General features: G+C 43.7%; 1 protein-coding gene across 1 annotated transcript; it reads right to left on the reverse strand.

The window, feature by feature from the left end:
* Window positions 1–1,178: 1,178 nt before the first annotated feature.
* NIT2 (nitrilase family member 2) lies at window positions 1,179–26,166 on the reverse strand. Its single transcript, XM_048816927.2, has 10 exons — window positions 26,061–26,166; window positions 21,158–21,276; window positions 15,056–15,176; window positions 14,824–14,912; window positions 11,789–11,882; window positions 10,185–10,259; window positions 8,012–8,090; window positions 7,066–7,164; window positions 4,346–4,401; window positions 1,179–2,315 (listed from the first exon to the last, which is right to left on the reverse strand). Exons 1-10 carry the CDS (start codon window positions 26,086–26,088, stop codon window positions 2,224–2,226), a joined length of 852 nt encoding a protein of 283 aa, XP_048672884.1. The 5' UTR covers window positions 26,089–26,166; the 3' UTR covers window positions 1,179–2,223.
* Between the last annotated feature and the right edge of the window lie 4 nt (window positions 26,167–26,170).

Consider the following 26,170-nt stretch of genomic DNA (forward strand, 5'->3'; position numbering starts at 1 on the left):
AGGATCCTCTGCAGCTGACAGGCCGCATCTCTTCCCAGCTGGCTAGTACAGCAATCACCTGTTCAGTTGTTTTCAGTTGCTCAGTGTCTCTCTGGCATAGGCACATGTTGCTCGAGAATAGTAATTGTTTTTTCTGCTTTAGAAATCAAATTCCAGCAATAGGCCTGTTTCCAAAAGCTCCTCAGCAAAAGGTACCTTTCTAACCACCTCTTCTGCTTGCAAATTATTCAGTTCAAAATAGCAGGAGCCATAATTAACCATTAGAAAAAAGCCACTTTAGGTAGTACTGTATGTCAAAGTCTGTGCACATTGAGTTCTGCCACACAAAGAAAAGGAATTCCACATCACTAAACTTGCACCACCAGCTGCCAAAGCCAGGAATTGCACCATCATTAGCATGTTTTGGTGGAAAATTACTTACCTGCTAAGTGGAAGTTATACAAGACATAATAGCCTAAAACCTTTGTTGCACTACTCTAAATCTGGAATTAATCCATTGCAGATATTCTAGCTGTTCCTTGGTGTCACAGGGCAGAATTTGGCCCCTCATTTTTAGTATGTTTACATTACTGGAGTCTGGCTTTAGTTACAAAACTAACTCAGACTCAATTAGAAATTAAATTGAATGACTTGTGTAAAGGCTAAGAGTGAGTCAATTGCTTACAGCAGTGAAGAGGAGTAGTAGCTTGTTATTAGATGAGCTAATGGTGACAAACTACTGATCTACTACATTTTAAAAAACGTTTACATAAAAGAGTTTGGGCACTTGCTTACAAACTCTTGAGAAGTAGCTATTAAAGTGACAAGGGAATGGGTCTAGATTGTCCAGAGAACTCCAGAAGTCAGGGAGACCAAAGCAAATATGATGAGGGGGGGAGAGGAGGCGGCATGATGACCTCCTCTCTCATCCTGGGTGTCCCACATTCTTGAGGGGAGTTATTCAGATTTTCCACTAACCCTATTTACCAAAATTGCTACCCTGACACTTGTTTACATATTAGTTTTGCTTTAATTATCTGCAATTTAAAACAAGCCCAATCATGCAATCCCTTCCCCCATGAGAGGGAATTCCACACCCAGAGGGGTGCAGGATCACACCCTCTATTAGGGCTACTGATCAGTGCTTTATTGTACATTGCAAGGTGGTAAAATATTCCAGGAGCCATCTAAAGTCACAATCTTGTTTAACTGGAGTTTATTATAGCCTGTCAAAAGGATGCTGTACCACCACCACCAGGTTGCAGAAGAATCCATGCCAGCTCCTCTTGTTGCATTAAACACAAGCACCAGCCTAGAATAATAGTGTGTTTAATATAAAGAACAGTGCAAAAATTAACTTGGTAGATACTGATGCTGAACACAGTTGCAAGGATCCTGCATAAAATGGCAGCTCCCTCCCGCTCTGCAACCAGCTAAGGGCTGACAGCAATAGGCTCCAGAGAGAACCTGAGGCAGGAAGACAGAGGCAAGTGCTAGAGAACTTCAAGGAGCAGCAAATGGTAGTAGGAAGGGATCCTCTATGCACGGGCTGGGATGCACAGGGCAGAAAGGAAGGAGAAGAAAAGTCAGTTATTAATCTGATGCCTAGATACGACAGTGACAGGCACAGAAGAAACCTTTGATTTTACATCATTGCATACAGAAAATATAACTTCAGTATGTGTCAGTGGGGCGGTGTTAGCCATACCTCTGGACCACAAAGCAGTGGGTTCAAGCCTCATGGCAGGACTCACTCCTATCCAATACAGTTGAGATACTAAACCTTCAATAATCGTTTGGGTAGAAACTAAAAGCGTCATGGCACTTTCAGAAAGTGCAGGGTCCTGGCCAGCATTCCTCCTCAGCTAGACAAGGTTCAGTGTTCAAAAGCTGCATGCAAAGCTATCGCTGAGTTGGGAGCCTAGTCTGTCACCAGTCTCTGCCCCAGCAGTAACTCATGGCTTTGTAAAGTACCAGGAAATAGCTAAAGTATGAAAGGAGAGAAAAGCCAGCTCACAAGCCACCTCTATTCAGCTTCACTTAGGGTTCATTTCAGAATTAGACTAGCATGTGCTTTTTTGCTTAACAGTATGGTATTGGATGCAAGGTCAGTTGTAGTTTGTGAAAATGATTATTTTACGGTCTTGTTCCGTCTGAAGATACAAGCAAATGTCAAAGGAGCTGCTCTCGAGCTGAGTTTTGAAGAGCATGGAGCTGTATGCATGAAGCCGTATGCATGAAGCCTCACTCTCTCTTTGCCTCTACGCTGTAAAGATCTGAGCGCTTTTGAGTATGAAGGGGGATTTGCTGGCGGATTTCTGCAAGCTTCTTCAGGTCTGTAAAAAGTGAAAAGTTAAACTGTTCAGACAAACTCCAACTGATACTTGGAAAAAAGCACGTGCACCACATTGTACACAAACATCCATGAGAAAGGGACTGTCCAGAGCTGGAGGAACTGAAAAAGGATTAGTGAGATTTTCAAACCTGCACGCATTTGTGTACACCTGACTTGCGTGCATAAACACAGAGCCTGATGCTTATGCAAGGCAGGAGATATGTACATTATCTGACTTGTACAAGTCAGGTGAACAGGAACTTGTCTGAATGGGTTTGACCAATCTGGGCCTGTGCATTTTTGTGGATGGTCAATGGCTAGATCACAAAAACCATCATCACAACTGACGCTGTGACCCAAAAATCTCTTGGTGCCAACTGGCAGAGGGCATGGTGCAGAGAGTTTCACAGGGATCCCTGGGGTCAGATATATGCATAATAATTCACTAAAGGATGGCCTGTGGGGTTTCCATTCAGAGCCAGTAGCCATCATAATCACTGCAAAAGGCATGGACAGATAATACTTAAGGAGTTGTGTCTATATTAAAAATTATGTTTGGAAGGCAGGTACCCAGGTGGTGACACGTCTAGGACAGGTTTCTTTAAAGCAGGGGGTAATAGGCTTGTCCCTCTCGCTGGTCACGTATGTATTGAGCACCATATGTCTCACACTGGATGCCTATTTGCATACTGAGCCAAATGCTGATCAAGAGATTGTGAAATCTTCAAGGGAGGAAATTTACAAAATAAGTTGGGGGGAAAAGGGGAGATCCGGTTTACCAGTAAGGCTTGTTCTGATATGTCTGGGGTGCAAACAGACATGCTGGATCCTTCACCGAGGCGGCAAACGGGCAGCGTGATTTGTATCACGAATGGAAGATCACAACCAACCCAGGCTGTAAAATGCTGGAAGGACTTTGCGTGAGCTTTGCTCTCTCGAAGACAGGAAAGTCTCCAGTTAAGTAAGTCTAGGTTCTAGAATCTGTGTTATGATTTTCTATGTAGCCATTTGTTTCCAATACTTCTAACCTGCTGCCACTTCAATTGCTGTGCTCGCACACTATACTTCATTAAATAAACTTTTACTTGTTTTCACTACAAACATAAGTGCTGTGTGTTAAGCAGAGCAGTGATCGGAGGCGTAACTGATAAGTTGGGGTGCACTGCTTCTTTGGAAGTAGCGAAGCTGAATACTGCGAGTGTCCAGGGGGATAGGGCTGGACACTCTAGGGTGCCAGTCGGAGGGTGCCTATCCCAAACTCGTAGAGAGATAGCTGGGCCTACTTAGGCCTAGTGGGGAGCGCTTGTATTGCCTGTCGAGTTGCGGAGCTGTTCCCCGGAAGGCACAGATAAGGCTAGGCACCATATATAGTGGTCTTGGCAGAGAGGCTAAGGACTGAATGGCTCATGGAGACTGAGCTCCCTCTGCCCCTAGAGGAGAGCCTTCCAGGTCGGTGTTGAGGCAGATTGGCAGTGTCTGGCATTGCTGCTACCCGTGTTATACCAGTTTCTGTGAATGACTAGAAGCCTTCAGTTTCTGAAGCTGAGGGCCGGCCACGAGGCTCTCACCTTTCACCAGAAAGGCTTTAGAAACAGGAAAATAAAACTTGAACATACCACATCTAAATGCATAGGGTCAGATGAGCCCAAAGATGCCCAGCTTATAGAGGGTTTTGGTCTGCTTAGCCCAGTTGTCCCCAAACTTCTTACTTCCTGTCCCCCCATGTTCACCCTCCCCGCCCCACATTCTGTGGGGCCACAGCTCTTGGAGGGGGGGACGCAGACAGGGGTAAGGGGGCTGAGGCTGGGGCTGGCAGCTGGGATCCTGGGTGCAGGGTCAGCAGCTGGAGCCAGGAGCTGAGCTGGGTGGCACTTCCTGCCCCCCATGGCGGCTGGCCTGGGCCCCCTCAGTGCCCCCTAGGGGGGCGCACCCCACAGTTTGGGGACCTGTGGTTTAGCCTCACTGACTCCAGTTTCTCTTTTCCTCTTTTTTTGGTGGGGAAGAAAGAACAAAAAAAACCCAGTGGCTTACCTATATCTGTGTAGATAACAGTTTCCTCAGTGCCAGCTTTGGCTATGACTTCCCCCCTGCAAAATGAAACAATATTTATTTAGTATTTGTACTGCAGGAACACCTAGGAGCCTGTCGGGGCCCCGGGCCCCATTGTGCTGAGTGTTGTACAAACACAGAACAAAAAGATGGTCCCTGCCCCCCCAGTATACAATCTAAGAGTTAATCTAAGCACATGGTCATGGTCACACCCACAAGTTCTCTTGGGACTGAGGGAGCCTGAAAAGTAGAATGTTTCCCCTACTGTACAGCACTTTCAGATTCGAGCATACCACGGGCACTTGGTTTTAACTGAGAAACATGTAAAATGAATCTAAGTAATAAGACTGAGAAATTGGATCAGAAGATTTTTTTTAAAAATCAGCAAGCATAATGCACACATTGCAAGTCATTCGGGAGTTGCAGTGCTTTATGAAGACTGCCCCTCATTAGATTCCCCTCCATAATTGTATCCGCACTTTGATGATTAACACTTGCCCTGAGTAGGTCTCAGCACTCCTGTATTCCTCACTATGTCATTCTGCACCACTACAGTGTCAGAGCAGACAGCAGGTTTTTGATCTCCCACTCCCAGAAGCCTCCTGGACACGGCACAAGACCTTAAGCAATCTCCCACAATCCACCACTTTAAGGAGCTGCAGGATAGGTACTTAGAAGAACATACCATTGCAACAGAGTCAAGTGGATGGATGTGTGCGAGCACCAAAACAGGATGGCTAGCATGAATGCATTGCACCACTTCAATCTGAAGTAAAAAAGAGTTCACATTTCAAAGGTTCAAGTTCTCTAGTAGAATAAGGCTGTACATAGCTCTTGTTAAGAAGGGATCCTCTGTAGACAAACCAGCATTGAATCTATATATCTAAAAGTACTTTATATGAAGAAAAAAAATGGTCTTTGCTACACAGGCAAAGTTTATCTGTAAGATCAGTTTAGCATCAGATATTCTCCAGCAATACTGGCATCTGAAGAAGTGAGGTTTTTACCCATGAAAGCTTATGCTCAAATAAATTTGTTAGTCTTTAAGGTGCCACCGGACTCCTCGCTGTTTTTGTGGCTACAGACTAACACGGCTGCCCCCTGATACTCCAGCACTACTGTTCATGCTGGGGGTTGACTAGCTAAAAGTCCTTCCCATCTCAGATTCTACTAGTGTGTTATTGCAAGGAGCCAGGCAGGCATATTTTAAAGTCCGGATTAACAAACAAACATTACTGATCCTAGACACTTCTTTTTCACCATCTCTGCTGTTAGCTGCAAAGGCATTACTATGTGCTGAGTGAAAGGGCTGAGGCACCAACAATCAGATAAACAGGTTTCAGCTTTACACGAGAACTTAGAATGCAGTTTTCTAGCTGATGAGTAACATGAATGGAGTTAATTATTTGGAAGAAAAATGGTAATTATTGCCTAGAAAGATTCTTGGTTACATATTTTTCCTGATTTTACCCAAAGCTACTCAGGCTCGTCGATGAAAATAACTGCTGCTTATGGAATACACTCTGAGCTATCTGGTCTACACCCTGCTAATTCTGTCTCAAAGATCAAGTTCATTTTATTCTTTGATTATGATGCCAAAGCCTTGTAAAGCTCTAGTTAAGGAGTTTCTAGTAGACAGCTCCCAAGGTGATTCAGCTTTGGAATTAACCACATAATACTCTGCACACAGTCCGACTTTTCTGAATGGTGGTTTGGTTTTTAATATTCTCTCTTATACAGATAATTATCGTAAGTGTCACGTAAATGAGTAGATTTCTTGTGGAATGTGATGAGATAATCAACTTGAATATATTGTTTTATCCTTCCCAAGACTATGGTATATACTCAATTGTTTTTTAACTGGATCTTTCTCTCTTCTCTGTAAATAAAATTTAAAATATCAAGCTAGTTAGAGAGTGGATGATGCAGAGTTTGATACACTGAGATTAGTTTTTAATCCAGGTAAAAAGCTTTCAAAGGGCCAACTGCAGCTCCAGTTATATTCAGAGGAAAACTTTAAACCTATTTGTTATTGGATATTGATCACTCACCCAAACCCAGTTTGTTTGGTTTAAGCAGCCATGATCACATTGCGGTAAAAGGTTTGCTTCCCTTTAGCTTTAAAATATTTCTACTGAGCAGTAATTTTATTTTTGTAGTCTTTTTGTTACACTTAAAGGAAAAATATAACTTGGCTGTCAGTTAGTTAGAAAAAGGCTGCACAAGCTCACAGGAAGTTAAATATTCTTACTATCCTGCTTTTAATGGCTATTTCACAATTCCGCTGGGTATTAGCTTAAGGAACTAAACTAAACTAATGACAGATTTCCTTAGATGGACACAAGAACAACTTGAAATCCAGCCTATGTTTTTTTATCGGTGAAGTAATCCCAGGTGCCTAATCCCTACCTCTGAATTCTCCAGACAATTTCTGTCTTTTTACAACCACATTTTATCTAAGTTTCTCCGTTCCTTTTTGCTATGTGAAAAACCCCCACAAAGAGCAAAGTGGCTATACATAAGGTGCTGTCAGATGCATAAAGTTAATGGTAAAAATAGAGTAGAGAACTGTGTGTCATTTTCAGTTAAAGGAATCTTAGATGATACTTTTAAGAGTAGGTAGAAACATTTTCAGACAGAAGTTTGACAGTATCCCTTAAAGTTTGGTTAGCAGAAAAATTCAGTTATTCTTCTCCATTTACCATGGGTTTACTACAGTGCTGTGTCCCCAGGCAACGTAAGATGCTTTCTCATCCCTAGCAGGAGATGCAGTAGCCACGTAGACTTGGTTATCAACCGCTCTGCATTCAAAGAAGGACAAGAAAAAATTACTGTCCACATCTTTGTACACCACAGATTCGCTGCATTTGAAAAAAACAAACAGAAGGGAAGGAAAAATTATGCCAAAGAGGTGATGTGGATTTTCCATCTTGCTGCATTTTAGGAAATACAAAATAGCCAAAACCATAAATAACATGAAGGTCAGCAAGGCAAAAATCCAGAGACTCAGGATGGGAGAAATCTCTATACGCCAAGTGGACCAGATTGAATGGCACAAAGCATTTAAACTCCCATTAATGCCAGTTTAAGTCCTTTGCTCAATAGGGATGGCTGGTTGAATCACACTCAGTCTGAATCCCAACCACTGCCTACATTTCAGGATCTAGACAGTAACACAGGAGCCAACATGCCAACTAAGTGACTAAGCGGTGCTGGGATTCAGGAGATATGGGTTCTGTTCCTGACTTTCACTGACTCAGCTTGATCTTGGGAAAAATCACAGCAAGCAACTCTTAGAATTAACCCCTTTCTCCCTCTCAGTGCCTCAAGCTTCCCCATCTGGGTTACCTCTCTGTGTAAAGCACTCGGAGGTGTACAGATGAAAAGTGCTTTCTCAGAGCTTGGTATCTGAGAGATTGGCCCAAAGGTGTTTATATCACGACTGAAGTATTAGAGTTTTCCTACTGATGGTGGGAATGATTTGGTGCTGTGTATGGCCTATCAGACATAAGGGAGTTAGGATAGAAAGAATCATGTGACACCAAAGCCCAGTTGTTTATTAAATAATACAGTTTAAAAACAAAATTCTGAGTCAGTTCAACAATCCCTTTCAGGAAGAGGAGGGAAAGGCTTTTATTTAGTTCTTACCGTCCTCTTTGCAGCAGTTCCCAGTGGGCTGGTCCAGTTGTCATATTAAAAGCCCCCGGATACACTAGCAGCTGGCAACCTTGGTTAAAAAAGAATGCCTCGGTATTATAAGATAACAAAAGAATGGTCATGGGGGAAGCATGGTTATCGCAGTTCAGAGCTGCAGTTTCCCTGCACCACTGAAATATGCACAGTCAATCAGGTAAGTTGTGTCAAAGAGCGTAGTGGCTTTAGGAGTCAGCCAGCACAGGCTACCTGACCACTTCGATCACCACGAATCTGACTTGTACTTAGCTATTAAAACTTGGCCCACCTTCCAATAAAAGAGGGCAGCTGGTGTTTAGACACTCAAAACCAATGCTGCTCAGTGCTATATTTATTGCCAAGTAATAGGCAGGGATGGATGGTCTGAGCAACAGGCAATCAGGGCTTTAGTCCTCGCTTAGCTAAAGGCTTCCTGTGTGGTCTTGGGCAAGTAAGTTAATGTCTGCGTGCCTTGGTTAACCCATCTGTAGGCAATACATCTTCTCAGGTGTGCTGTGAGGCTAAATCAAATCAATATTTTGAAAGTATTTTGAGACCCTCAGAGGGAAGGCACTAGAGAAATGTGGACTACTAGGGCTGATCCCAGCTGTCATGACTTGTTAACAAACCCAGTTCTCTCCTGTATGTAGCACAAGGCCCAACGTTCTTCCATCAGCTGCAGTCACCGTGGAGTGATATATTTTCTCATTTTTAAAATGCTTTGTAGGTCACTGGCCTTTAACTTCTACATTGTCTAAAGTTTGTAAGTTGCATGGATGTAATTAAGGACAGGACAAGTCAGCTAAAAGCCATGACACAGTTGGGAAGTGTAGGGGGTATTGACTCTTCACAGCAGCCTGGCAGCAGACTTGCTGCCTATCATCCTCTGGGAGCACTCCCCAGATATTATAACAGATGTGCCTTCCTCCAAGGATAGAATATTGTCCTCTTCAGATTTCCTGTACAGGATCCTCTCAGCTAAACTCAGTGCCTCCCCACCCTGGCAACCTCAAGATCCAGGACTATTCCTCTTTATCCTCACCTCTTCATGTGACCTGTTTCCTCCACATCCCTTTCAAAAGCCAGGCCAGGGAGGATTGGTCCAGTTCACTGTGACTCAGTGAACTGGTATCTTTCTGTTGCAGCTGCCATCTTGTTCTCCAGAATCTAAGTTCTCCCTTAAAGAGGAGAAAGTCTCTTCTCCTTATGGTTGTGAAGAAAACCTTCATATTGTGCAGCAAATATCAGATGCTTGGACTCTGCAGACAGCCTAAAGTGACAGCCCAGAGACATGAACTGCCTGATTTATCTCAATGGGTCAATGATTCTGAAACCCAGTACTAACATTTTAAAATGGCAACATTATTAACTATTTCACTGCTCATCAAAGCATGCAAGAAAGGGAAGAGAGACCATTATATGAAGATGTGCATCATCCCTTTTATGTCATGAGTCATGCAGTCCTTTCACTCCCCTCCCCCAAATCTGGCTTTTGGAGGGTAGTTTGCAGCATGCGGGGAGGTAAAGCAGGACCAATTCCTCCTAAGAGTCCTGATTTGTCCTGCTTCCCCTAAGCCAGGAACTTTCCATCCTCCCCAGTAGCTGAGTGCCTGGGAATCAACCCTGGCACATAGCCGGGGGGGAAAAACAGTGTGGCTGGGCTGGGAGAGAAGAGGAAAGGAGAGGAAGTTCCTTTGAATGTATTTACTTAAAGACATCAGTATCCCTAACAGGTTAGAATATGCAGAACCTCCACAAAGGGGTATGTATATGCACTTATACCAAGTAAACCACAGGGAATACTTTTGTGCACTGGCTCACAGGAATAGGTGCATGCATCAATCTTTGATATTCTGATGTATTCATGTAGGACCAGAGCCTCCCTACTGTCTCAATGAGAGACACTGCTCCTTTGACTAGCCAAGCAGATAGCTGTATTTTTGGACCAGAAGCTCATGAGCGCTATTCCTGATGCTATCTATGCAGTTTGTGGATAATCATGGGGTCTGACCCTATGTATGCAGCTGTGTATTGAACAGCAAGAAACACTTTTTCTGAAACAGTTCTGTATGGATGGGTCACCTCTCAATTAATGGCAAGCCCCTGCTGTACAAAATCTGGGCAAGTTTACTCAGCAACACTTCCTCACCTTTCTGTGCGTAGATCTGAGCAAGCTCAGCAAATCGGATGTCATAGCAGATCCCCAGTCCCACTTTACAGTATGCTGTTCCCAAAACAGAAGAGACACAAAACAGAAGTCACTGTCATGCTGAATGCAGGAAGGGAATCTCAGGTCTCCATCCATCAATCACGAAAGCTCTTGTACAATACTTTCCACCACAAAAAACGTGCACTGATTTTAGACATGTGTTTTCTTATCTGCAACCACTGTACCTGCAGTGAATTTCTGCAAGTGTTACCCAAGAAAGTGCACCAGTCTGAGAATTTTCTTTTTTAAAATGTGGATATTGTTAGTTATTTTAGGGAATAGAAAGAAGTCCCTGTCACATCTGCCTTATCAAGCAGCTATATCCACTAAAAGCTTGTCATGTTATGTCTCTGTCTGGTTTTATAGGTATCGTCTCAAACATTATTGATCAACTTCTCAATGACGCACACAGATGGGAAAGAAAAAACACAAACTACATGCACTGAAACAACAACAAAGTTGTTGCTAAGAGATTTCTCCCATACACAACCCATTGTGTTGCAAGAAGATGACCACAGCCCAAGGGATATTTGATAATTTGGAGAGAGCTCAGTTAATGGGACAGGGTAATTTTGGTGGGGATTATAGCAAGTGCAAGCATCACCTAAGGCAGCAAGTCATCTTGGGAGTGGATATAAAACAAATCACATGGGACTTTCTGCTATGTTAGCTGAAAATTTGAAATCTCCACTACCATGCCATCCTCACAGGATATAATTTGTCAGCTCTAGTCCAACACTTTGTTTATTTTTTTCAAAGACAACTTTTGGGTGTAATGAGGCCCATATAAACGACCTAAATAAAATGATTCCATTGTTCAAACTAATTTTGTAAACTGCCAGTATGTGCTATGGAAATACTGAGCACTCACAGAAAAGCTGCTTCAGTAATTGCTTTTCTCATTCTTTCCATTCCAATTGGAGAGGAAATCTTACAGTAGTCTAGGCACCATCTGTGAACAGGCAACTGGGAATTATGGAACCAGAACTCCAAACCACAAGAGCAAAGCCAGGGCTCCACAAACCAACATCACTCCTGTGAGATACCACTGTATTTATAAATACAGATCATGGCATGTGTAACACTCCAAACGAGGCCTTACAAAAACAGAATTCACCCTTTTGTTCAACTAAAGTATAAGACTTCTAGTTACACAATATTACAACCATCTTCTTTAATGAATGGAACCAACATGATACATGTCTATCGCTGCTCAGATCATTTTGTTTGGATGTTGCAGCTCTTTCCACCACCCTCTGTCTTTGTCTTTTTAAATCATAGATTTGACTATGGGTAAACTTTTCAATAAGTATCTGGGAGATTTAGGAGCCTAAGTCCCATTGACTCCCAATGAGATAGGCTCCTTAATTTGATAACAGGACTTTGATGCTTTTGAAAAATGCACTCTCTATCTTCCTCTGTTTGTCAAATGCGTAGCACACTTTGACATAAATACTACTGCTACGGTAAAACAATGTCAAGATGGTGGTTGCAGTCATTTTATTAGGGCCCATTAGAAAGATAACTGATTCTCTTATACTCACGAGTATCAAACACAGAGAAACTGTCCCCTGGGCTCAGAGTTTCTGACTCCTGGAACCGGATTTTCCCAGGAACGTTAATGTCAAATAAATGAATCTGTTTCAAAAATAACCCAAGACACTCCTTACAAATTATTCAGCACAATGATATTAACAAGGATTTCTCCCTACTGTGTATGAGCCTATGTTAAACTTATGGATCCTCTAGCCCAGTGGCTCTCAACCTTTCCAGACTGTACCCCTTTCAGGAGTCTGATTTGTCTTGTGTACCCCCAAGCTTCACCTCCCTTAAAATCTACTTGCTTACAAAATCAGACATAAAAATACAAGTGTCACAGCACACTACTACAAAAAAATTGCTTACTTTCTCATTTTACCATATAATTATAAAATAAACCAATTGGAATGTAAATATTGTACTTACATTTCAGTGTACGGTATATAGAACGGTACAAACAAGTCATTGTATGAAACTGTAGTTTGTACTGACTTTGCTAATTCTTTTTATGTAGCCTGTTGTAAAACTAGGCAAATATCTACATGAGTGTACCCCCGAAAGACCTTTGCATAACCCCAAGGATACACATACCCCTTGTTGAGAACCACGGCTCTAGCCTATTTTATTATCCTAGACCAGTGCCTTATCAGAATCACAATCAAATATTCTTTTAGATTGAATTAGTATTTTGGGACTGTGGCAAGATTTTTTAGCGCAAAAGCCTGTCCTGGATTTGTGTATACATTTCCTAAACTATTTGAAAAAACGTCTATGCCTTTTAAACAATGTGCACCAGTTAATCCATATGCCAGTTTTTAATACTGCTTACTAGATAAAATGAAGTCTTTGGTATGATGCAGTAATAGAAACTATGTAAAACTAGCTAAAGACATAACAAATAATAAACAACTCCTGTTGGGGCTCTCTAATTTCTTCATGAAAAGAGTCATTCAGAAATAGCAGTAGGATTTTATCTACTCTGTTCATCATAGAAATGTAGGGCTAGAAGGGACGACTAGTCCATCCCTCCATGCTGAGGCCAGATTAAGTATACCTAGGCTAGGGGTTCTCAAACTTCATTGCACCGTGACCCCTTTCTGACAACAAAATTACTACACGAACCCCGGAGGGGGGACTGAAGCCTGAGTCCACCCGAGCCCCATTGCTCTGAGAGGGGAGCAAAGCCTGAGCCTCACTGCTCCAGGCAGGGGGGCCAAAGCTGAAGTTCAAGGGCTTCAGCTCCAGGCAGGGGGCCTGCAACCTTAGCCCCGCCACCCAGGGCTGAGGTCCTCAGGCTTTGGTTTCGGCCCTGGGCAGTGGGGCTCCGGCTTCAGCCCCGGGCCTCAGCAAGTCCAAGCCAGTCCTGGCGACCCCATTCAAAGGGGGTCATGACCCACTTTGGGGTCCCAGCCCAGTTTGAGAACTGCTGACCTAGCCATCCCCAACAAGTGTTTGTCTAACTTATTCTTAAAAATCTTCAAAGATGGGGATTCCATAACCTCCATAGGCAACCTGTTCCTCTATTTAACTATACTTATTAGTTTCTGTCCTCACTCATTTATACTAGACTAGATTAGATGAGCTACCTTCCAAAGGGATATGTACATATTAAAAGACACTTAAATTACCCTGACATTGAAGTTGTAAGTAAAATCTGAGACCTTGGTTCAAAGAGAAGGATAATTATGATAACATGGTCTTAACCCCGATCCTGCAAAACTTACCCAGGCAAGTAACTTTCCACAGTCAAGAAGTTCCATCAAACTCATTCTGACTAGTCACATGCACAAGTGATTGCAGGACTGGGGCTTTTGCCCCAAAAATCTTAGACCAGCTCTGCCTCTACCTAGCAAAAGGGGGGCCTCTTGGTGCTATGCTACACAGGTATTAAACAATAAAAAAATAATGGCCCAGTACAAGCTTCAACTCCCAGTACAAACCCAACTACACAAACATTCCCAACACCTACAAAAAAAAATAATGAAGAAAAGAAAATAACTTTAAAGTGACATCATCTAACAGGGTAGCCCAAGTGCAGCAGTTATGTTGTATTGGGCAACAGAATAGGTGAGTGGCTGAATACTAGACCTAGCTGAACAGCGCCTAATTCAATCAAGTTCTGAATTACTGTTCAATGTGACAATGTTTGTGCGCCTCTTGTTATTCACTATTCATAAGAAAGCGATATTCTTCACACAAGTTTTTGGTCAATGGGTGTTCTTCAGACAAACACTTGTATTCTCATGGGAGCCAGGGTATCTGTGTGCAAACAAGGGGATCTATTATTTGCTATTGTCCTGTATAGAAAGTTTCTAACATCCAATCAGGGAGCAGACAATACACAAGTATGACTTGGGTGACCTATTGCTCACCATAGACAGCAGAGAGCGGAAGTGAACAGCTTGCGAACAACCCAGCAGATTAAATTTGTTGACAAACTCTTTGTAATTGTTCACCAAATAGTGAATAAGAACATAAAAATCCAAACTTCTATGAACACAAAAAAGGCTAAATTAATCCAAAAATCTATTTACAACAAACAGTTATAGTAATAGCAAAAATAGTGACAGCATGGGTTTGTAGACAGACAGAGCAATGGAATGAGAGGCAGGAGACAGAGTAAAATCCTGACCCCCATTGAAATCAATGGAAAGTTTGCCATTGACTTCAGTGTGAACTCTAGTTCTAACACTGATTTGCCATGTCACACTGGGCAAGCTAATTAACCTTTCTGCCCCTCACCTACCTCATCTGTAAAACAAATATATTAACCCCCCCCCTTTTAAAGTTCTTTTAGATCCTCAGATGAAAACTACATATATATAATAATGAAATGATTGCACAATGTATTCTCATAACTACTACCTCTTTTGTTCTTCATATTCATTTGTGAAGTCTGTGGATGTTGGCTTCCTTTTAGAAACCTAGATGTAGACTTAAAAACAAAGCAGCTATCACTACTACACAACACAGCCAAATATCAGCCACAGCCAAATCAAGAAAAACCCACTGATAACAAAACGCTTCTATCTTCTCTTACCTTTCTGTGCTTAGCCAACATAGCACCATCAGGTCCAAAAACAGTACAGGTGTTATACAACTTCCCAGCATCCTCCTCTGGAATGGATCCTTTATTAGGAAGAGAAGACAGATTTCCAACAATTACATATAGTGACAATCCAGCTACACAAATAAGCAAGCAATGCTTGTGCTGCTCCCAAACTAAGACCTGAATTTAAACTCAGAAGACAAACACTAAGAAAAAAAGCTACCTCCAATGAGATAGATGCCACACTCTTTTGCAACTTCTGAGAGCTTCTGCGTGGATTCACCAGGGATTTTCTCTGCATATTCAGGAAAATATTTAGTACTATAGGGAGAGTTAAAACATTCCTAGAAGTGGAAAACAAAGAAACAAAATTAAAATCTGAAAGCACTACTGGAAGGTGTGGCCTTTGAAACCTCTCTATCTAGGTACTTAAATGGCCCTCATCAACATAATATCTGAGGGCCTATGAGGTTACTCATAAGCTAATATACAGGCCAGAGGAAGATTAACAATTGGCACCAACCCTGATAGTCGTTTAATGTGAACAATTTTGCACTGGAAACTGAAGAGATACCACTAGCTCATTTAACAAAGGCCAAACAGATGGTAACAATTTCTGCATATTTCCCAATCTGGTAACAATTTGAATCAGCAACCTTGAGTTGAAATGCCCTACGCTACCAGCACTCCCAGCTACCTTCGAGACACCACTGACTTCCTGAGGAAACTACAATCCATCGGTGATCTTCCTGATAACACCATCCTGGCCACTATGGATGTAGAAGCCCTCTACACCAACATTCCACACAAAGATGGACTACAAGTCGTCAAGAACACTATCCCCGATAATGTCACGGCTAACCTGGTGGCTGAACTTTGTGACTTTGTCCTTACCCATAACTATTTCACATTTGGGGACAATGTATACCTTCAGATCAGCGGCACTGCTATGGGTACGCGCATGGCCCCACAGTATGCCAACATTTTTATGGCTGATTTAGAACAACGCTTCCTCAGCTCTCATCCCCTAATGCCCCTACTCTACTTGCGTTATATCAATGACATCTTCATCATCTGGACCCATGGAAAAGAAGCCCTTGAGGAATTCCACCATGATTTCAACAATTTCCATCCCACCATCAACCTCAGCCTGGTCCAGTCCACACAAGAGATCCACTTCCTGGACACTACAGTGCTAATAAACGATGGTCACATAAACACCACCCTATACCGAAAACCTTCTGACCGCTATTCCTACCTACATGCCTCCAGCTTTCACCCTGACCACACCACACGATCCATCGTCTACAGCCAAGCTCTGCGATACAACCGCATTTGCTCCAACCCCTCAGACAGAGACAAACACCTACAAGATCTCTATCAAACATTCTTACAACTACAATACCCACCTGCGGAAGTGAAGAAACAGATTGATAGAGCCAGAAGAGTTCCCAGAAGTCACCTACTACACGACAGGCCTAACAATGAAAATAACAGAACGCCACTAGCCGTCACCTTCAGCCCCCAACTAAAACCCCTCCAACGCATTATTAAGGATCTACAACCTATCCTGAAGGATGACCCAACACTCTCACAAATCTTGGGAGACAGGCCAGTCCTTGCCTACAGACAGCCCCGCAACCTGAAGCAAATATTCACCAACAACCACATACCACACAACAGAACCACTAACCCAGGAACCTATCCTTGCAACAAAGCCCGTTGCCAACTGTGCCCACATATCTATTCAGGGGACACCATCACAGGGCCTAATAACATCAGCCACACTATCAGAGGCTCGTTCACCTGCACATCCACCAATGTGATATATGCCATCATGTGCCAGCAATGCCCCTCTGCCATGTACATTGGTCAAACTGGACAGTCTCTACGTAAAAGAGTAAATGGACACAAATCAGATGTCAAGAATTATAACATTCATAAACCAGGTTTCAGAGGAACAGCCGTGTTAGTCTGTATTCGCAAAAAGAAAAGGAGTACTTGTGGCACCTTAGAGACTAACCAATTTATTTGAGCATGAACATCTGATGAAGTGAGCTGTAGCTCACGAAAGTTCATGCTCAAATAAATTGGTTAGTCTCTAAGGTGCCACAAGTACTCCTTTTCTTTTTATTCATAAACCAGTCGGAGAACACTTCAATCTCTCTGGTCACGCGATTACAGACATGAAAGTCGCTATTTTACAACAAAAAAACTTCAAATCCAGACTCCAGTGAGAAACTGCTGAATTGGAATTCATTTGCAAATTGGATACAATTAACTTAGGCTTGAATAGAGACTGGGAGTGGCTTAGCCATTATGCAAGGCAGCCTATTTCCCCTTGTTTTTTCCTAACCCTCCCCCCCCCCCCCACGTTCTTGTTAAACCCTGGATTTGTGCTGGAAATGGCCCACCTTGATTATCATACACATTGTAAGGAGAGTGGTCACTTTAGATAAGCTATTCCAGCAGAAGAGTGAGTTTGTGTGTGTGTGTGGGGGGGGGGGGGGGTGAGAAAACCTGGATTTGTGCTGGAAATGGCCCAACTTGATTATCATACACATTGTAAGGAGAGTGATCACTTTAGATAAGCTATTACCAGCAGGAGAGTGGGGTGGGAGGAGGTATTTTTTCATGCTTTGTGTGTATATAAGATCTTCTAAACTTTCCACAGTATGCATCCGATGAAGTGAGCTGTAGCTCACGAAAGCTTATCCTCAAATAAATTGGTTAGTCTCTAAGGTGCCACAAGTACTCCTTTTCTTTTTGCGAATACAGACTAACACGGCTGTTACTCTGAAACATCTCCTGTTACTGTTACTCTAAGCTATCTGGTCCCCCCAGTGGCTAGTTTGAAAAGTTATGGTTGAAGACCCCATCAGCATTGTGGAATTTGTGGCTGTGCATAGCCCACGTTCTAAAGAGTGCTTTTACAAACACAAGTTATTTTCTAAGGTGTTTTTCCTTCCTCTAGGCCTTCCAAAGCAATCTGTTAAATACTATTTGCCCAGCAAGCTGTGTCCTTAGTCCATCGCTAAGATTTACTGTCAGCCAGAGAGAGAGTTATGTACCCTTTGGTTAGTTGGACCAAGTTTCTGCTCTCCTTTGACCTCCAATGACTGGAAGTTGAAACTAGAAAAATTGAAATTGGAAACAAGGTACAAATTCTTAACACTCAGGGTAAATTAATCACTGGGAAAGCTGCCCAAGGATTGTGCTAGATTCTCCAGCACTTGAGGTCTTTAAGTCAAGACTGGAATATCCTTCTAAAATTTTGTGACATATATATGAATGCTGAAGTCACCAATCTAGAAAATTCACACATTATGTAGCTTCACGCAGGAATCACTGTGTGAAGTTCTATGTCTATGTAGGTGGTCAGACTAGATGAACATCGTGGTCTCTTCTGGCCTTAACAATCTGTGACTCTAGAGACTAACTTTTTAAAAAAAAAAAGCTGAGACTGTGGAGAGCAATTCAAATGTCTGTCCATGCCCCACTCCCGATACCCAATTTGGAAAACGCTGGACTAGATTATCACAGTGGTCATTTCCAGCCTTATAACCCACGAGCCAACACTGGACTAATTGTTGTACAACCCAACCCTTTTTTCCCTCATTGCTGATTCCTCCTTGGATAGCAGACCTTTACTATTATATTGATATTATCAACCCAACTAGTGCTGCTAGGGCAACAAGAATCAAAGCACCAGAATGAGGAGCTGAGTAACACAGGAGCTACATACCGGTGAGAATGGGATAAGTTATAGGGTTACACAATAACTCAATGCTGTAACAAAATTGCAACAGCTGCAGCTGTATTTAAATTTTTAATATTTATTTATAAATATTATTACTTGATTTTGGCCTCGACATTTCTCTGTTCAGGACTGAAAGGGAAAAAAGTTAACAAGCAGTCAATGTGTAATGAGAACAGTGGCCCTCTCCCCACAAAGTCAAACGTTTTATGCCACGTGGCAAACAGCACAATGCAGCTCTAAAGTCCACTAGAAGGGGTGTAGGACTGATGAAAGTGGTCTTGCTGTGTAAGCACGAGACCGGGAGTCAGCCATCAGTGCCGGGCCTAGCTCTGCACAGAATTACTATGTGAACCTGAGACAGTCCCTTCAGCTCTCTGTGTACCAGTTTCCCCATCTGTTTAAAATGAAAGAAAAAAAAAAATGGTGAGGGAATAATATGTTTTGCCTACGTCCCAGTGGTACCATGAGGCTTAATTCAATTACATTTGTACAGTGCTTTGGAATTGTCAGACACAACTGATGAGCAATTCAAGGCCAGGTCTACACAACAAATCTATATCCGTAGAACTACGTTGCTCAGGAGTGTGAAAAATCCACGCCCTTGAGCGACATAGTTATACTGACCTAACCCCCCCCCCCATATAGACAGTGGTATGTCAACAGGAGAGCTTCTCCCATCGACATAGCTACTGCCTTTTGGGGAGGTGGATTAACTCTGTCAACAGGAGATGTTCTCCCGTCGACGTAGTAGCATCTTCACGTAGTGCTATGGCAGTGCAGATGCACCAGTCCAGCTACACTGCTATAGCACCGTACGGGAAGACAAGCCCACAGTGAGCTATGCTCTCTTACACCTTCACTTTAAAGAAATTAATCTGGTGGTCTTAGCATTTGCACACATGCAAAACTAGCCAACATTTGGTAAACTCAGTGTAGGAGGCCAAGTACAGCAAAATCAAAGGTCGTATTTGTTATGTGAGAGCTGCATTGGCACAACTGAGCAGGGAAGTTTGCCTGTAACACTTACTCTCCGAATAATAGGAGAGCTAAACGTTTCCAATCAAAAAGTTAGATTTAGAGTCCACTCTGCCAAGAACTTTGTACTGTTGAGTCCTGCATTCATTGCCCAGCAGAGGATTAACACATAGGCCTTGTAAGAGAAAAAAAGCTCATAGATGCATTAGAAAAGTCACTGCTGCAAGTGCTGTCCCTTAGGCTATATCCACACTCAGCCTATATCTGCATAACTTATGTCGATCAGGGGTGTGAATAAACTACCCCCCAAGCGACGTAAGTTACACTGACATAAACGCTTGTGTGCACAATGGGAGAGCTTCTCCTACTGACATAGCTTCTGCCACTCAAAGAGATGGGTTTTTTTATGCTGACGGGAGAGCTCTCTCCCATTGGCAACAGCCGCTGCAGCGCTGTACATATAGACATGGCCTTAGATGAGGAACAAAAGAAGGCAAAAGGACGGGTAAGAGGATACAAATTAGAAAGATCAGGAGCCATTAGTAGGTTTTAAGGAAATCATGACCCCACCCATGGAGATCAACCACAAAAAAAGAGTTCAAGCATAGGAAGGTGAAATATCTGGATCAGAACACATTTCCCTAGCTGGATGCAAGTCTCAAAACCTATTTTTAACTGTGTATTCTTCCTGGGAGCAAACACAGCTCTCGTGTTTTAAAAGGCATTTTTTGTATGAATGTTAGGGCCAGGAAATTCTGCAACTAAAGAGCCACAAGAAAGATCTGAATCCATTTGGTTTCACTTCTTCATTCTGAGCGTGCATTTGGAGAGAGAAGCAAAAGGGAATGTGGCACAGAATCATGGGAATCTCATGTTCTCCCACCTGTGTAGAAATATTCTTCTTTTGGAGAACCACCTTCTCTCTCTGCTGCTGCAGCACATAATACTTCTGCACCAGCAGAGTGACAAAAAGAAAAACAGAAAAGGAAAAGAACAAAAAGGTCCAGGTTCGCATCTTGACTACACCATTATCAATCCATAGTAAATTGATTTAAGTTAATGGAGTTACTCTGGATTTAAATTAGTTTAATGGAGATCAGAATCTGGCCCCATGTAAAGAAGACCTGCTAGTTCCAGCCAACTCTCGTTGTACGCTTAAGTTTCTTACATGTGACATTAACACCTAACAAGGCTCATTATTATTTAACTCTATTACTTCAGAGAACCTTAGCATACCAGGAATGAGACAGAAATTAGTACTTGACCAATTCAAGACTATGTTTACACTGAAACCGCTGCAGCTGCACCACTGTAGTGCTTAAGTGTGGACACTACAGTGAGAGGAGGGGTTCTCCTATTGCTGAAGTTAACCCATCTCCCAGAGAGGCTGTAGCTACAACGACGGGAGAATTCTTCTGTCTACACTGGGGATTAGGTCACTTTAACTACATTGCTCAAGGGGGTGGATTTTTCACACCCCATAGCAACATAGTTGAGTTGACCTAACTTTTTAGTGCACAGTTGGCCCAAGAAAAACAGGTGTCTGTGGGGGTGTGTGGCATAGTAGTTTGAGATTTGGTCAATACTCACAGGCAGAGCGACAACTTTTGCTCCTTGTGCTGTTGCTTTTCTTATCAAGCCACAAGCTTTGTTCAGATTATCTGATTTGACAGTAGATACATGAAGTTGGATTAGCGCCAGACGGAAGTCTAAAGACAGAGAAGACAAATAATTAGCCAATGCAGCTTTGCTAAAACACTTATAAATTAGAGCTTTTAAAAAGGAGTTGAACAAATAATAAAATTTGCACCTATCCTGATGTACTTAATTACTACACAGACCACTTCCAAATAAGTGTGGGGAGGATCCTGCAGCTGCCTCTGGAGATACCACTGTACCAAGAGGAGTCATGCATGTGAGCGGCAACCAGCTCTTCCAATAGGTAGGAGCTGCACAGCACCAAGACTTCCGTCAGTTTAACAACCATAAACTCAAATGTTAATTCAAACTGGACAGACTCGTAGGAAGGAAACCCACTAAACACCGGACCACGCTCTGTCCAAGTTCTCAGGCAAAATCCTGTATAAGGAATGGGGAGCTTTTAAGTGCACGAGTCCAAAAATGAGAGTTTAATAGTGTTTGCAGTGTTGCTATAGCCATATCAGTCCCAGGATGAGAGATACAAGGTGGGTGAGGAAATATCTTTTATTGGACCAACTTCTGCTGGTGAAAGAGACAAGCTTTCAAGCGCCACAGAGCTCTTCTTCAGGTACAGGAAAGTTACACATATTGCAAGAAATCATTCAAAATGAAGTGGGCAATTGTTTCTTGCAACATGTGTTAACTTCTTATGCTTACCAATCTGTTCCACCTTGTATTTAGCTCTGACACTCGGAGTACCTTTCCCAGACCTGAAGAAAAGCTCAGTGGAGCCTGAAAGCTTGCCTCTCTCACCAATAGAAGTTGGTCCAATAAAAGATATTACCTCACCTGTCTTGTCTCTTTCAGTTTAGCAGTGGTCAGATGCCAGTCCTAATGGTGTTTTTCTTGTCTTTTCTATCCATTTCACAACCATTGGTCTCTTCTGAGTCTGCTTCTTCCCTCCCAACCTACCTCCTCTGCTTAAGAATTACCTTTTCGGAACATGTCAACTGAACTGGCATTTTATACAGAGATAGTGAACTCATATTTTGGGCTAAGCACAAAGTCTTATACAAAATTAATGGCTTTCTTTCCCCCTCTCATCCTTGGCAAAATTAATGCAAAAACATATCTAACAGTAAAGATAACACATTTACAATTCAGTTATACCCCTATCAAGACAGAAGATTGACCCAGGAGTTACACAGCAATGTTAGTTTGTGTAGTCGGCAAGCAAAACTGTGCTTGTTTGAACTTCTACTAGATGACACCTTAACAGGGTCCTCTGAATGATGTGGGTTAGCAGACTTTTATTTACTGTGCTTTTTTCTAGTCCAGCACACACTCCACAAAGCCAGTCCTTAATCAAGTGTTATGCAGAGTTCATTAGCTTTCTTTAGAATTCCTTCCACCATTAGCTTGAGTCTCAGAACAACTCAGGTTTCAGAGTAACAGCCGTGTTAGTCTGTATTCGCAAAAAACAACTCAGGCTTCAGAAAAACGTTTGTCCAGCCTACTGACAATAAAAATGCCCATAGACATTGAAAGGAAATAGACCAGAACCGGGAGAAGAAAAATACCTCAAAGAACTGCCTCCCACCCCTTCCATCCCCATTGTGGAAGATAAGTACAGGGTCAGGAAAGAGCAATGATAAACCTCACTTCAAAAAGGTGAGAGAGAGCAAAAACCGGTCCCAGAGAAGAGAGGACTGGGCCAAGAAGAGTCAGGCCTGGTCTACACCTAAAACTTAGGTCACCTTAGCTACATTGCTCAGAGATGTGAAAAACTGACACCCCGAAAGACATAGTTAAGCTGACCTAAGCCGTGGTATAGATACTGGCCTGGTCTACACCTAAAACTTAGGTTGACCTAGCTACAACACTCAGGCCCCTGTGCCACATAGGCCATGTCTACACGAGCGCTTATGTTGGCAAAACTTTTGTCGCTCAGGGGGGTGAAAAACACGCCTGTGAGTGACATAAATTTTGCCAGAATAAGCGCTCGTGTGCACAGTGCTATGTCGGCGGGAGGCACTCTCGTTGAACTGGCGTTATGTCGATGGAAGAGCTCTCATCGGCATAACATGGCTACACATGCGCGCTTACATCGGCACAGCTATATTGGTACTGCTGTAAGCTTGTAAGCATAGACATGGCCTTACTTAGGTTGAACTAACCCCCACTGTAGATGCAGCTAGGCTGACCAAAGAATTTTTCCATTGACCTAGGTGGTGTCTCTTGGAGAGGTGGATTTGTTACAGTGATGGAAAAACCTCTTTTGTTGCTATAGTAAGTATCTACACTACAGTGGCAGAGCTCAGGCAGTGCTGCTACTGAAATGCTTGTAGTATAGACATACCCACACTTAGGTCAACAGAAGAATTCTTAGGGGGTGGATTTACTACAGCAAGAGAAAAACCCTGTCACTGCAGCAAGTGTCTATGCTACCATGGCGTACCTGCAGCTGTGCTGCTTGTAAAATGTAACATATCTTCAGTCAAAGACCTTCTTCTACCTTCAGTCACCCATTACTAGCCAAGCTCATGAGTGCTAAAGGTCAAGCAAATGATAAAATCCTCACTATGTCACAGTTCACACTGGAGGCTGTTTTAATATTTGTTTTACTGAGTAAATAAAACTTCACTGAATTTTTAAACACACAGGAACGCATCCGACCTCAGAGTCTGTTTAACAATGGCAAGAATTTGTGGTGTTCTCAACTCCTCTCCCTTCCTCTGAAAGTTCAGAAAACAATTTTAGAAAATTTGCTCACTGAAATAAAAACAGACTTTATACCTCAACAAAATCTCAGTTATTCGGACAGAATAACAGAGAGAGCAAGAGCGTGCACAGTGCAGAAATTGAATAGCCTGGCATGATGTTTAAGTGCCAAACTGTGAAACATTGGGCAAGTCACTTGAGTTAACCTTTCTGTGCCCTCAGTTTCTCAGTTTGTGAAATGGAGATAATAAAGCTTACCCACCTCACTATGAGTTATGAGACTTCATAAATTAAATTAATGTTCTTAAGCATATTAAGATCTTTAGATGGAAGACTAATAGAAGTACAGACAATTATATTAATTTTCTATGTCTTGGCATCTACAGAAAATACACCAAAAGAAATCATAAGGGATGGATTCAGGTCTCCAGGTATGCAGACTGCTCAGCTGCCGGCACAAGCCAACCCTGCTTCATCTTTGCATCCCTACAAAGCATCCTTCAGCTTTATGAAATATCAGAAGCTAAACAAATTGGAGACCAAGTCTTTGAAAACACTTCATGTTCAGAACTACCAATATATAGCCCAATAACCTTCTACCACTCTGTTGCTAAGTGCAGAATGCACAAGCCTGCTTAATCCTGTGTGCCTTTAATATTTCACAAACCTTAGTGTAACAGTCTGTGAAATGGTTTGAAGGCTTAAAATTGTCAACATCTAACACACCCGATCAGATTATCAGATGATCTAGTTCAGGATCCTGCCTTTGGCAGCATCCAACATCCCATACAACTGAAAATAAAAAATAAGAACTTGGTGTGAGAGGAAGAGAACACAATGAGACTCAAGTAGATTATAGACTCTCAGACCCACTTTCCCCCTCCCACCACATAGCTGACTGTGGTCTACCAGGGGAGAAGAGAGGAAAGGAAAAAAGTACCAAAGACGGCAGGCTGGGAGACAGATCGGGCACATTGGGCAGCTGGAGCCAGAAGCCCCATGGGGAGGAGGGAAAGGTGGTTGGTGGGGGAAGCAGACAGAGAGGGAGGTGCTATGTGGGAACTGGAAGCCAGGAGCCCCATGGGGGGGCGAGGGAAAGGAGGTTGGTGGGGGAAGCAGGCAGAGAGCCAGATGCTGTTGGGGCGCAGAAAGCCAGGAGCCCCATGGAGGGGAAAGAGGTTTGGGGGCGGAGGGGAAGGTGCTGTTAGGGCGCAGAAAGCCAGGATCCCCATGGGGAGGAAGAGGTTGGGGGGCAGGGGGGAGGTGCTGTTGGGGCACAGAAAGCCAGGATCCCCATGGGGAGGAAGAGGTTGGGGGGCAGGGGGAGGTGCTGTTGGGGCACAGAAAGCCAGGAACCCCATGGGGGGGGGAAGAGGTTGGGGGGCGGAGGTGCTGTTGGGGTGCAGAAACCCAGGAGCCCCATGGAGGGGAAAGAGGTTGGGGGGCAGAGGGGGAGATGCTGTGGGGGAGCAGAAAGCCAGGAGCCCTATGGGGGGGAAGAGGTTGGGGGGGAAAGGGGGGAGATGCTGTTGGGGCACAGAAAGCCAGGAGCCCCATGGGGGGGGAAGAGGTTAGGGGGTAGAGAGGGAGGTGCTGTGGGGGAGCAGAAAGCCAGGAGCCCCATGGGGGGGGGCAGAGGTTGGGGGGCAGAGAGGGAGGTGCTGTGGGGGAGCAGAAAGCCAGGAGCCCCATGGGGGGGGGGAAGAGGTTGGGGGGCAGAGAGGGAGGTGCTGTTGGGGCACAGAAAGCCAGGAGCCCCATGGGGGGGAAGAGGTTAGGGGGTAGAGAGGGAGGTGCTGTGGGGGAGCAGAAAGCCAGGAGCCCCATGGGGGAAAGAGGTTGGGGGGCAGAGGGGGGAGGTGCTGTGGGGGAGCAGGAAGCCAGGAGCCCCATGGGGGGAAGGAGACTGGGGGGCAGCAGGTAGATTTACATGTATTCTCCCTCCCAGAGGCAGCCAAGCCCCCTGGGCCGTGCGGGGGGATGGGAACCCGATATTACAGGCACACGCAGGAAGCGCCCCCGCCCCTGCGCCTCCGGGGTGGGAGCTGCTCTTGGAGACCCCTCTCCCCGCGCACGCGCACTCACGGGCGGCGCAGTCGGCCCCCCTGCCCCACGAGGGAGAGTCACTCACTGGCCATGGCTCCTCGCGCCGCCAGCATCTCAGCCCCAGGCCAACCCAGCCTCAGCTGACAGACCCACGGGGGAGGGCAGGGCGCATGCGCAATGGAAACGATCGCACCT

The sequence above is a fragment of the Caretta caretta genome, chromosome 1 (assembly GCF_965140235.1).
Source record: "Caretta caretta isolate rCarCar2 chromosome 1, rCarCar1.hap1, whole genome shotgun sequence".
In the NCBI taxonomy this organism is placed as follows: Eukaryota; Metazoa; Chordata; order Testudines; family Cheloniidae; genus Caretta; species Caretta caretta.

Excerpts from the sequence above, each read along its gene's own strand:
- NIT2 (XM_048816927.2), bottom strand. The coding sequence starts at position 26,088 with ATGCTGGCGGCGCGAGGAGCCATGGCCA. Across the intron at positions 15,177-21,157 it reads CAAAAGTTGTCGCTCTGCCT|GAATGTTTTAACTCTCCCTA; the intron begins GTGAGTATTGAC and ends TTCCACTTCTAG. Across the intron at positions 14,913-15,055 it reads TGGCATCTATCTCATTGGAG|GATCCATTCCAGAGGAGGAT; the intron begins GTAGCTTTTTTT and ends TTCCTAATAAAG.